Below are 12,075 nucleotides of genomic sequence, written 5' to 3'. Positions count from 1 at the left end.
CCCATTGCCCTCTTAATGACATTGGTACCGAATTTTTGCTGCAATAAGAAAGCCACTTCCTCTGACTTAGCCCACGCCACAAGTCTGACTCTTGCCACATCCTGAGAAACTTCTGAAACCTAGGTTGGCTGAGTGGTCAGTCATTCCGCCAACTACTAGATGCTCATAGTAAGAGGATTGTACCCCAAGACCTCTAAATTGTAAGTCTGACAGGGGTGAGAATGCCAGAGGGTTTGCGCTAATTCCGCCTTCGCCTAGAGCATCTTAGCAGAGCCGCCAGATCTACAAGTCCCCGCAATTCTCGGCCTTACGCTTCCTTCCTATTGCACGTGGCCTCCTTTAGCTCCAGAATCTCACTTGCCTGCAAGCTCAGCTCCACGTGAAGAACCGCAGCCGCCAGACTCGCGGTCGCCCCGCCTCGCCCGCCCCGCCCCGCCCCGCCCCGGCCCCGCCCATTCGGCCAGCGGAGATCTAGGTCTCCTCAGGAGCCCGCCCGCAGCTCACTGTTGCGGCTGCGCCTCCTTGTTCTCAGCGTCACCACTGCCGCCATGCCCGGAGGGTTGCTTCTCGGGGACGAAGCCCCCAACTTTGAGGCCAATACCACCATCGGCCGCATCCGCTTCCACGATTTCCTGGGAGATTCGTAAGTGGCCACCACGTTGCCCTGCCAGGTGACGGGTCCCCAGAGCTCCCTGCCTCGTTTCTTTCCGTGCTGCACTCGGCCGCGGCGGGTCGCTGGCTTAGCCCCTCACCGGTTCCCGCACGTGCCCGCCGCTGGGGTCCTGCCGAGCATCACCGGGCATTGCTGGAGACCTACGACCTCTAGCCGGCCCTACGCCGATCAGCGGATCCTTCCCTGACCCAGCGTGGCTGGGCTGGCATGGGGAAGGAGGTCCTTGCCGAGGACGGTTTGTTGTCCATTTAACCTGGTTTTGTAAATAGTGCTGGGTTTGTGTCGGGGTCGATCTGAAAGCCCAGGGGAGATGGGGCAGGGTTATTCGGTGTTTGAGGTCATTTCCCGGGACGCTTGCCCAGGGTCGCACTGCCGCCCTTCCCGCCGCTCTAGAATTTGTACCCTGCGGAAGGTGGGTGCCTAAGGTTAAAGTTAGAGCACACAGCCACAAATTAAGGGCCGGCCCGACGTTACCTGGGGTCCTCTTAATTTTGGGGAGTGTTATTTGCGGACTTATGAATTTTTAAAAAAAAACTACCGTGCCAAGTAAGTAACCAAAAGACTTTTTGTCCAGAGCCTCCTTCTGAGGTCAAAAATAAGATTATATGTAACAGCTTTGGGAGGACCTAGGAACGCTCTGAAGGCGTGGCCGTAATTCTAGAAGAAGCTAAGCTTTGAGGGAAAGGCTGATAAGCTCCTGCGACCATTTTGCCACTCTAGGCCATTCCAAGGCTAGGACACGTGTGCCTCTCCACTTTGAGACTCTTTTGTTTCCCAGTGGACCCTTCCCCCTCTGCTTTGCATCAGCGCCTGGCCTTGCTGCTGATAGCAACAGTGGTGGCCATAATGGCTAGGTATGCACCGATATTGTCTTAGTTTTACAACTCCTGAATGCACAAATTGTAAGATGCCTAGCTTCAGTCCACGTTTTGCATGTGTGTCAGGCTGCGTTGTGGTTCTGGAGTTTCAGTGCCCTATGACACTGAATGAACAAACTCCTGGGCCTGTCTGTCTTTTTCATATCTAGTATATGTATGTGTGTATGTATGTATGGGAGGACAGAGCAGTTTATGAAACTACTCCACGACCAGGCAGGAAAGGAAGCATTAGAGAATCTTTCCTGAGGTGAGTTTGGCTCCTCCTGACTAAGGGGAAGCAGTGCTTTTAAAGGAGAAAGGTAGACTAGAAAAAGTAGCAAATGGAATGCTCAGGCCTTGCAGGAGAAAAGTCTAGAAATAAGCATGACTGCCAGCCTCATAACTCAAAATCTAGTGTTAATATGTATCCGAGACTGCCCACAGTTTACACAGTGATCCTTCCCATTCCTGTCTGCAGCCCACACCCCCCAGGAAATGTGAGGTCTTGCTGGAGCTCTTCATCTGTAAGGACGAGAGATAAATATGAATCTAAAGCGCATGTACTGTGAAGAGAACCACACTAGAGTCGGGGTTGGGGGTGTGGGAATCTTAGTGATTGTTTATTGATCTAGATCTGGATGTAACTGTTTTATTCCAGCTACTAAGGAGACAGTTGGGAAGATCCTAACTTCAAGGCCAAGCCAACTTAGTGAGGCTCTGTCCTTAAATAACAACTAAATAAGCAGATGAAGTGGCATCTTAAGATGAGGTAACTTTATGAACAAACAGAACAGCGTGCTTAGCACCAGTGAGTCATGATACGCCTGCCATAACCAAGAAAGACATTGCCACCCTGTGTGTCATCTGTAATACAAGGGATTTGACGATTTTTCCAAACTCTGTTCTGTAGATAATTGCAAGTCAGTTGCCTCTTACAGACTCACATATCCTTTGGAGGAGAAAAGGAAAATGAACTCTAAGCATTACTTTACCCCTGATAATTAGAAACAGCTGAAGGTTTGGGGAGCCGTGTGGGTTTGAGTAGGTTTGTGTGGTCTCTGGATGTGGAAGAGAATCTTATATATCCCAGGGTTCCTCACTAATCGAAGCACCTACGCCACAGGTTTTCTGGTAGGAGAGACCATTCTGTTAGAGGGAGGAAACCCTTTTGTCTTTTGAAAATGAAGAAGGAAATGGCATAATGCCATTGAATTTCTCCAAAGAGTAGGGAGCGCAGACATTCTTGGAATACCCTGAGATCCGATCCACTGGTGTGTGTGAAGGGGCAGAAATGCAGTTTGGCAGCATGATTCAGCAAAAAAGTTCTACTTCTTCACTCGTAGAACAGTACATAAAGAGATGCTCTGTCCCTTTTTTTTTTTTTTTTTTTTTCCTGCAACATATGGAGCCTTTCTCTTTAGTCTCATCTGACCATCATTGGTCCTTTGCCATAGAACCTAAGGCCTAAATATGACAGCTAGATTAAAGATATATGTTGCTCTTCCTGCCCCATATTTAAAACAAAACAAAACAAAACAAAAAACCTAGCCATCACACATCTCCACAATCTTCAAGTATTACCGCAGGGCCTCCATTCTTAGGCCTTCCCACCTTGAGTTGAGTGGCAGGTTAGGTGGAAGGCAGTAGCTTTGTCTGCTGCGTTCGTCCGTGCTCAGCGAGATTTGCTAGGCCAGATTGAGTAATCTTCTAGTCCTGGGACCTTGGCCCTGCCCGGCTCTAACAGTGGGACTCTACAGGACTTTGTGCCGAGTCTTCCTCTGAGCTGGAAAGAGCTGTTGCCAAGGAGAAAGAGTTGTACTCTGGAAGTTTCTTGGGAACTCAGTTTGAATCATCCTCAGAATCTGTACAGTGTTAACCCTAGATATGGATTCGATTGTAATCTTCACCTAAGTGCTGGAGGTCGGGGAGTGTACATTGTAGGGTATCTGGGTATTTTCTACCTGCTTGGTCTACAGTCAGAAACTGCAACTCTTACATTGTATTTTTGTCGTGGTGCAAATATGGGCGCCTTGTTTGACAGGTTAGGTCAGTCGAGTGGCTTTATGGAAGATTTTCTATCTGCCTGCTTCCAGAAAGCCAAGTGCCAAGCTGACTTTTATTTACCTTCAAGTCTGAGTCTAGAGATCTATCTGCTCCAGGTTACATAATCTGTTTATTATTATAATCAGGCATCTGTTTGGATTTGGGGCTTAGTAGGTGATGAATTTCAAGGACCGTGTTAGAAAAATAAACAAAAGGCTTAAGGAATATTTCAATAGGGTGCTTGACTTGAATAGCACAAATTTTATTGACAGAGTGTGGCTGGGTGTGGTGGTCCATACCTCTAGTCTCAAGCACTCTGGGAGGTAGAGGCTGATCTGAGTTCAAGACCAGCCTGATCTGCAGGGCCTTTTGTTGTTGTTGTCCTGTTTTTTAAAGTGATGCCCTAAAATACTGAGTTATTCTGCATGGTGATAGTGACTGTCCATTCAGTTGTGACCTTCTTCTTCATTCCAGATGGGGCATTCTCTTTTCCCACCCACGGGACTTTACCCCAGTGTGCACCACAGAACTTGGCAGAGCTGCAAAGCTGGCGCCAGAGTTTGCCAAGAGGAATGTTAAGTTGATTGCTCTTTCAATAGACAGTGTTGAGGACCATCTTGCCTGGAGCAAGGTATAGTTCTATGATCTGAGGTATATATGTGTGTGATATATATTCCTCCTTTCTTGTTGCCTCCCATACATTCCTAATAGACTTTATGTCTTCCGAGATGCAGTGTCTTTTTATTATATGCTAATGATTGATTGATTGATTAGCCACAACTCCCTCCACAGCTTTGAACAGAACCAGGCAGGACTAGGAGGAGAAGCAGCTGAAGGTTGAACTGTGCATCAGTAGTTGATGATTTAACCAACTGTGCCTATACAATGAAGATTCCATACGAATCCTACTAGAGTTCCATGATCTGGATTGCTAAATGAGTGGGCTTTCCTGGAAGGTTAGGTATACCTGGGGCATAGAGGCTCCATCCAGAATTTGTGCATCTATTCATCTGCATCCTTTGTAAATGCATTTCCCTAAATTCTGTAAGTTCCAACGAGTTAACCAATCCCAAAGAAAGGATCATGAAAGTCCCAAATTTTTAGTCAGCTTGGAACTTGTTCATGGTATCAAAAGCTGGGGTAATTGTCTTGCTCTGATCCTTCTGTGGAATCTGCTATCTCCGCAGGTAGATAATGTCCAGGTTGAGTTGTATTGAAGACTCAGTGATGGTGTATACATGTAGAACTGGTTGGTTATTGGATGGGGAAATGCTTGTACACTTGCTGATGACCAACGAGGTCTTTGTGTTCCTTAGTAAGAGAATAAATAGGAAAAGCCACTCTTCTTCCCCCTCCTCTGTATCAGAAGGCATTGATTGGCATGTGCTATAAGTCTGAAGTTTCGTAGAATGTAGCTTGATTTCTGAGATAAAAGTGTATGTAAACCTCGGGTGCAGGGGTCACTAGTTAACTGAAAGTCAGACTTCAACTTTGTAGTGATCTCTCTGTTGTTGTATCCAACGATAGCTTCTCAGACACCATCTTTCCTGGTTACCAGAATTCAGCCCAGTTCATCTCTCTAAACCTTCCCTCTGCTCTGGCTTGTCAGGATGCTACCTCCAGCTAGCTGTCCATACTTAGAATAATCACTCTTCATTGTCTCCCAGTCCCTAATTGGTGCTGAAGTTTGCCCAGGTTCATTCCATTCATGGGCTTTCTTTCCCCTTGAGAGCTCTTCCACTCACCAAGATAAACTAAAGATAACATCCAGGGAACTGCTTCTCAGAGTCCCATCTGTCAGGACTCTCCTGGTCTCCAGGTAGTAAAACATGGCCTCCTTGGCACCTACCTCCCTTGGCCATGCAGACATGTTGAACCCAGCATGTATGAAAGCGGACACCATTGTCTATTCCGAGATTTGATTCATCCCAGCTAATAGCTGCTACATTTTGGAGTTGCTAAGTTGAAACTCCTGGGTCGTTCTTAACGCCTCGTGTTTTCGCAACCCTAGCCCTGTCTGGTTTATCCACACCCACTCCTAGCGCTCCGTACTGAATGCATCCCCCCACCTTACCTATACTATACTGCTTTGTTTTACCTCAAATGGTACCTTATAACACCTGATCATATTTCATATCTCCTCTTTAGCCCTTGTCTGAATCTCTGCATATTGCTTATCTGGTCACTATATTTCCCCCCCTCTTGGGAGTGTAGGGCCCAGCAGGAATACACTGGTTCACTACTAGAAAAGTTCTCAGGATAGGTGACAGTCAGGATTTGTTGAATGAATGGATTGAAATTGTCTGCTTTGGGCAAAAAAGTATTTACAAGTATTTGGACAGGATGTTTTAATCAGCTTTGCTCCAATATATATACCACACAATACCTCCCATTTGTATGTATGTAATGAGCGCATTCAGTCACATGAAATTGAATAAAAGCATTTCGATGTGTGCTATAGTCCATTACCATTTCACACCAATTAATCCTAAAGGTCTAGGATCAAAGGGCTGACTCGTAGGAGATTAAGCAGGGTTGTCATCTTCCCTAAGGTGGATTTTTTTTTTTTTCATTCTGCATACCTTGGCAATGGATAACTGGCATTTCCACCACCTCTTCCTCATGAGCAATTTCTCATTAGATTCTGGCAAAGCCCTTTACTATTAAGCCAGTGGTTCTTGTAATGACTTGCTCAAGCTCGCCCAGTTGAAAAGGATCTAAACCTCAGTGGTTCTTTCTGTGCTAGATGGTAAAGAGCGAAATTGTCCTGACTTAGAATAAAATAAAGACAAAGTAAATAATGTGGTTCTTTGGTGTCTCTGAGTGTGATGTGCCGTCAATTAAACAAGTGACGAGGTCAGGAATTAATGTATCAATACTCAATAATGTCTATCAATATCAAAATGAAAATAAATCACAGAAGAGTTCAGAGCTCCTCGTCGTCGTTACGAAACACATCTAAGTAGGAGCATGCCTGGGCTCCTTTCTTCTGTGTTCTTAGAAGTTTCCGAACTTGTGTTCTTCTGGAATGGAAAATAAATTCAAATGTCCAAAGGCAGTGCCAGCTTTGATCTATAACTGATTACATAGGGACGCTCTAGGTGTGCTGGCAGGGAACTATTGGTTCTAGTTAAGCTGGTGACTCAATAACATGTAGCCAGCAATCCACAACAAAGGGTGGCTTCGAGCAGTAAAGGTGAATACGCTAGCCGTTTCAGAGAGGTTTGTATTTCCTCTCATCTTCAGAGAAATTCACAACAGTCCCAACTGCTTTGAATCTGCCATCCTGTCCATCGGTCTCCACTCTGAGCTTCGCATGAATAATAAACTCACCTCTTTCTAACTTTATACCCACTTCCTAAACTCTCCTAGTTACCTTCTGGTAATATTCCTCTGAGTGAGTAATTGCTTGAGATGAGGAGTTCATGCATCACCATGTTTATGATGATGGTTCCTTGGCTTGCAGCGTGACGATTCTTAGCCTGGTGAGGTGCAGAGACCCGCGTCAGGTTTAAGAGTCTCACTCCCCTTTCTCTTGTTTCAGGACATCAATGCTTACAATGGTGAAACACCCACAGAAAAGTTGCCATTTCCCATCATTGATGATAAGAACAGGGACCTTGCCATCCTTTTGGGCATGTTGGATCCAGTAGAGAAGGATGCTAACAACATGCCTGTGACGGCCCGTGTGGTGAGTCGTAAGGCTGTGTAAATGCTTGAGCCAATACAAGAGGAATATGTACAGTTGTACATATTAGAGCAGTGGTTTTCAGCCTTTGGGGTCATGACCCCTTTGGGGGGGTCGAGCAATCTTTTCACAGGGGTCACAGCATATTCTTCCTATCAGTATTTACATCATGATTCATAACAGTGGCAAAATTACAGTTATGAAGTAGCAACAAAATAACGGGGGGTCACAGCATTGGGAAGGTTGAGAACCCCTGTGTTAGAGGAAGGGTGCGCAGACTAGGAGGAGTCTTTCCCTCCCTCGTTTGGCTACCTTGTAATGAACTCCCATTTTCCTCTGCCTCCCTGGACTAGGGGGAAAAGAGGTGTATGGAGCCCATGAACCTGAGTGCCCAGAAGCAGCTTTACCGTCATGTTCTAAAGAAGGCCTTGTGTGTGCTTTACAGGTGTTCATTTTTGGCCCTGACAAGAAACTAAAGCTGTCTATCCTCTACCCTGCCACCACGGGCAGGAACTTTGATGAGATTCTCAGAGTGGTTGACTCTCTCCAGCTGACAGCCACAAAGTCGGTTGCCACCCCAGTTGACTGGAAGGTAAAACTGCTCTTAAGAACTGGATGCCCAGCTTGCTGGAAAGATCCAAAGGACAGTCTCTCATGGCCGTTTTCAGGATCTGGGTTTCTTGGGGCTTTTTCTATTGTCCCAATAGAGTGTCCCAGGAGGATTTGTTTAAGAGATCATTCACACTGTTTTGTATATAAAACACAAACTGTAGTTTTTGCTAACCCTACATAATTCCAACATATATAGGCCACAATGATCCCAGAAGTTAAACATTCGTAACCCCCAAATCCCAGATCCACAGTGCTCCAAAATCCAAAAACTTCTTGGACACGATGCATTACACATTTCAGTTTTTAGAGGCTAGGAATGTTCAACTAGGAAGTGCACGTACATTCCATATCCAAAAAAAAAAAAGAAAAAGCCCACATAGGAAACATTTCCTTTTCATATACAGACTTTAACATAGACAAAATTTTAACATCTATTACCTGATGAACAAAATATTCCTGGGTGGAACTTGTGGTCCTTGCATTCCAGAGACCACGACTGGAGGATAAGCTCAAACTCAGCCTAAACTACATAGCAAGGTCCTGTCTCAAAAATCAGGAGGGAAGCAAAGTGTGATTGGCTACTTCACCTCTGTCCCAGCGGCTGTATAACTATAACTTGGTATACTGATGGTATAAGCATTTTTCTCTTAAGTGGCAACCTTTTTAAACATATATAGTCTTTGAAACTTGCTCAGAAACGTGGTGTGTGTGTGTGTGTGTGTGTGTGCGCGTGTGTGTGAGATGGTCCCATGTAACCCAGGTTGGCCTCAAAATTCACCATTTTGCTTCTGCATCAAGTGCATGTGTCACCACGATCAGTTATAAATAATCCTGGGAACTAAACCTAGGGCTTCATGCGTACCAGACAATCACTCTACCTTCTGACTCCATCTCTGCCCCTAACCCTTTTAAAATCGGAGCTCAGTGTTTATTGAGGCTGGCCTTGGACTCTTAATCTGCCTCAGGCTCTGGTGTGCTGAGGTGCCAGACTTACACTACCACCCTCAGATTGTTTATAAACTTGTAATATACGTAAGCAAGATCTCTGCAGATAAATAGGACAAGATAGTACACCAAGAGCTTAAGTGCTGCTGTCTGCTGGGTGTTGAGTATTGGGTTTTGATTTTTCTGTCAGGCAAGTCATCTACATTTTCAGCAACTGGGTGTAGGGGATGGGAGATGAGAGGCAATCTAGCCTGATCCAATCCAATAGTATCTGTAAACTGGGGGATTTTGGGGGGAGTAGATTTTGAGTTAAACTTTAAGGAGTAGTGGCCAGCTATGATGGAATTTAAAACAAGACTGTTCCTACTTACAGTGGAGGAATACTCTCCTAACATGTCAAAAGTCAATTTGTAAAACGAGTTCCTCAAAGAAGAGAGAGTAAAGAATATGTTCATTTACCACTTTTCCATAGTTAATTCTTCAAGACCTTTTACCATTACTGTAAGGTTGAATTGCACCATTCTTAATGTTTCCCAACAGAAGGGAGAGAGCGTGATGGTCCTTCCCACCCTCTCCGAAGAGGAAGCCAAACGATGTTTCCCTAAAGGAGTCTTCACCAAAGAGCTCCCGTCTGGCAAAAAATACCTCCGTTATACACCCCAGCCTTAAGTCGTTGCAAGAATTGGGGCTGCATCTGCGCGCCCAGCACTGGGACCTGAAGATGTCAGCTGACAGCCGTGGGTCCTTTCAGCAGGTCCGTAGAAAGATCGTGGCATGATCACAGCCGGTCCTGTAGATCGCTCGCTATACTACTGGGTCATTAAATGGAAATGGCACCAAAACCTCGGGATTCTTTACTCTGTGCCTTCGCCAGCATTCTGCCCCTCCGCCTGTCACAGCGCCCTACTAACTGGCTTTCTTTGAAATGAATTATGTATTGACGATTCCTTAGGTCTCTTCAGGGTCTGTGATCAGCAAGGTAGTGTCAATGCAGGCTCTGTGCTAGAATGATTAGACACCTTTTGTAGCTTTCCGAACTGAATCTTCTGTTACCCATTTTGGAGAGCACTAACATGGGGAGAAGCTTTCGATTCTGTATTTTTAGTAAATAAAGTGGGAACAGCCAGAAGAATTCTTACAGGGAATCAATCCATTGTAAGTTTCTATCAAAGTGGGCTCAGAAAGCCTTTCGCCTCCCAAGAGTGCGCATGTAACTCCTGGAGTTTCCACATCTGCTCTCTGGTGTTGTCTGCATGTGAACGCACCTTATAAAAGAAGGCGGTGACAATGATTTACTACTCAATGTCCTAATAGTGGGTGGCCATTTCTGAATTCTGCTTTTTGAGGTTCAACAAATAAAATCCTGATCAGAAAACTGTTGTCACGTTTTAAAGTACTACTATCTTAGACTCACTCTCCAACGCCTAACGCATGCTTCTTCCTTCTTGCTGGGCTTGGCATGGGTATGTTTCTCCAACAACACAAGTCTCCGCGTGAACTGGGAGCCACTGAAGGATGAATTCCTACATGTATGTTAGGCCAATTCCTTGGTTCCTGTTTTCCTAAGTCTTGTGAATAGGTATGCACCTTCTCAGAGGTTCTCAACTTGTGGCGCAGAACCCCTTTAGGGTCACCAAGGACCAATGGAAACCATTTACATTACAGTTCATAACAATAGCAAATTTACAGTTAGGAAGCAGAAACAGAAATAATTTTATGTTTAGGGGTCGCCGCAGCATTAGGAAGGTTGAGAACCACTATTCTAATGGTTAGACAGTCTAGCCTAATTAGTGTCTTAGCAGTGTAATGGGGCTTAAAATAAGCTCTGAGATAGTGGTGTATTTTGTTTTTCTACTCTAAGCTGAATGGTTTCTTTCCAACTTAGATATAGTGCTTCTAATCCAAGTAGAAAGTCATTGTGGGTCTTAGTCTAGGTTGTAACAAAGATGCCTGGCTTGAGCATTGGATGTTTATTTCTAGGTGTCAAGCTAGACAGTTAAAGTCAAGGCAGTGGTTCTGGGTCATCTCCCTCCTGGAAAGCACCTCACTGCTTGCTCTTTTCCATTACACACTTAATTACTTTGGTCCTTGTTTTTAATGGGAAGTCTGGCTTCCAGTTCCTGTTGAGGCATTTCTGGGTTTTTTGTGTGTTTATGATACTGTCTTGTTTTGTAAGTAACCCAGGCTAGACCTGAAATCCTTCCCACTGCCACAGCTCCCCAGGGGCTCAGATTGCAAATGTCACCATCATACCCTATGCCATCAACTTTGATGACAGAGTTCAAACTGTAAACCGCCATTGTTGATCATGCAAACTTGAGTCTTGTGTTGACTGACCAATGGAATGTGCCATTGATTTGGCAAACTCATCATTTTCTCCCTCATCCCCACAAATCTGTTGCTCCTCCTCACTCAAACTCCTAAATCTTGGTATTTTGACTATTCTAATCACATTAATGATGTCGGCATAAAAATGCTTTTTTTAAAAAAGAAAATTGAATTCTGGTACTTTTCACTAAACAGTTTTCGTATTTTGGTTTTTCAAAACGAAATTGTACCTGTAAGAAACGAGGAATTGGCTTTTTAAAATTTGATTTGAAACAGGAACTCAGTATGTAGCCCAAGCTAGCCTCAAATTCTCAGAGGCTCACTTGCCCTGCCTCCCAACAGCTGGGATTAGCGGTGTGTGTGCCACTGACCCTAGCCCTGGAAACGAAGAATTGGGAGTTAGTTCATATGACTTCCAGAATTAAGTGCTTTAGGTTAGAGCATCTAGCCTTCGAAGAAAATCATAGTGACAAGCTGAACTCTAGTCTTGTCAAAGCTGGTTTCATCTCCATTCTCAGAGTTCAGCAGGAGAGAAGACTGTCTAAATGACTGAGTTGAGCTGTCAGTTCCTACAAGCAGCACCCAGGCATGGCCTCCCTCCCTCATTGTCCCTTCTTGTTTAAAGCCATGCAAGTTGTGAAGTGCTTGCCATGCAGTCTCCAGTGCCTACATAAAAAGCCACATGTGGTGCTGGCATACTTGTAATCCCACCGCTGAGGCGTCAGAGACAGGTGTATCTCTGGGTCTCCCTGTCCAACCAACCCAAGCTACTCTGCAAGTCCCAGGTCCCGCTGAGAGATCCTGTTTGAAGATAAGGTAGGACACCTAAGGTTGTCCTCTGCCTCCACCTGGATACATACACATCAAATAATTTTTTTTTAAAGTCATTACCATCCTCTTCTGACTGACAGGCTTAGGAAACCCCTGTG

At 45.0% G+C, this 12,075-nt stretch overlaps 1 protein-coding gene across 2 annotated transcripts; it reads left to right on the top strand.

Moving 5' to 3' along the window:
• The first annotated feature begins 481 nt into the window (after positions 1-481).
• Prdx6 (peroxiredoxin 6) lies at positions 482-10,193 on the top strand. 2 transcript variants are annotated; one of them, XM_021198145.2, is made up of 5 exons: positions 482-643; positions 4,048-4,204; positions 7,118-7,264; positions 7,707-7,853; positions 9,359-10,193. In XM_021198145.2, the coding sequence occupies exons 1-5, from the start codon at positions 549-551 to the stop codon at positions 9,485-9,487; spliced, it is 675 nt and encodes a 224-aa protein (XP_021053804.1). In that variant the 5' UTR covers positions 482-548; the 3' UTR covers positions 9,488-10,193. The 2 variants fall into 2 exon arrangements, with proteins under 2 accessions (XP_021053804.1, XP_021053805.1); XM_021198146.2 differs by lacking the exon at positions 482-643 and adding an exon at positions 2,193-2,299.
• The last annotated feature ends 1,882 nt before the right edge of the window (positions 10,194-12,075 follow it).

This window comes from Mus pahari, chromosome 5, assembly GCF_900095145.1.
Source record: "Mus pahari chromosome 5, PAHARI_EIJ_v1.1, whole genome shotgun sequence".
NCBI lineage: Eukaryota > Metazoa > Chordata > Mammalia > Rodentia > Muridae > Mus > Mus pahari.
This window is presented reverse-complemented; position numbering and strand designations above follow the sequence as displayed.

Bases quoted from the DNA above. Each gene is read 5' to 3' on its own strand.
- Prdx6 (XM_021198145.2), top strand. From the start codon at position 549: ATGCCCGGAGGGTTGCTTCTCGGGGACGAAGCCCCCAACTTTGAGGCC. The intron at 4,205-7,117 runs GTATAGTTCTAT...CTCTTGTTTCAG, and splicing joins ACCATCTTGCCTGGAGCAAG to GACATCAATGCTTACAATGG. The intron at 7,265-7,706 runs GTGAGTCGTAAG...TGTGCTTTACAG, and splicing joins TGCCTGTGACGGCCCGTGTG to GTGTTCATTTTTGGCCCTGA.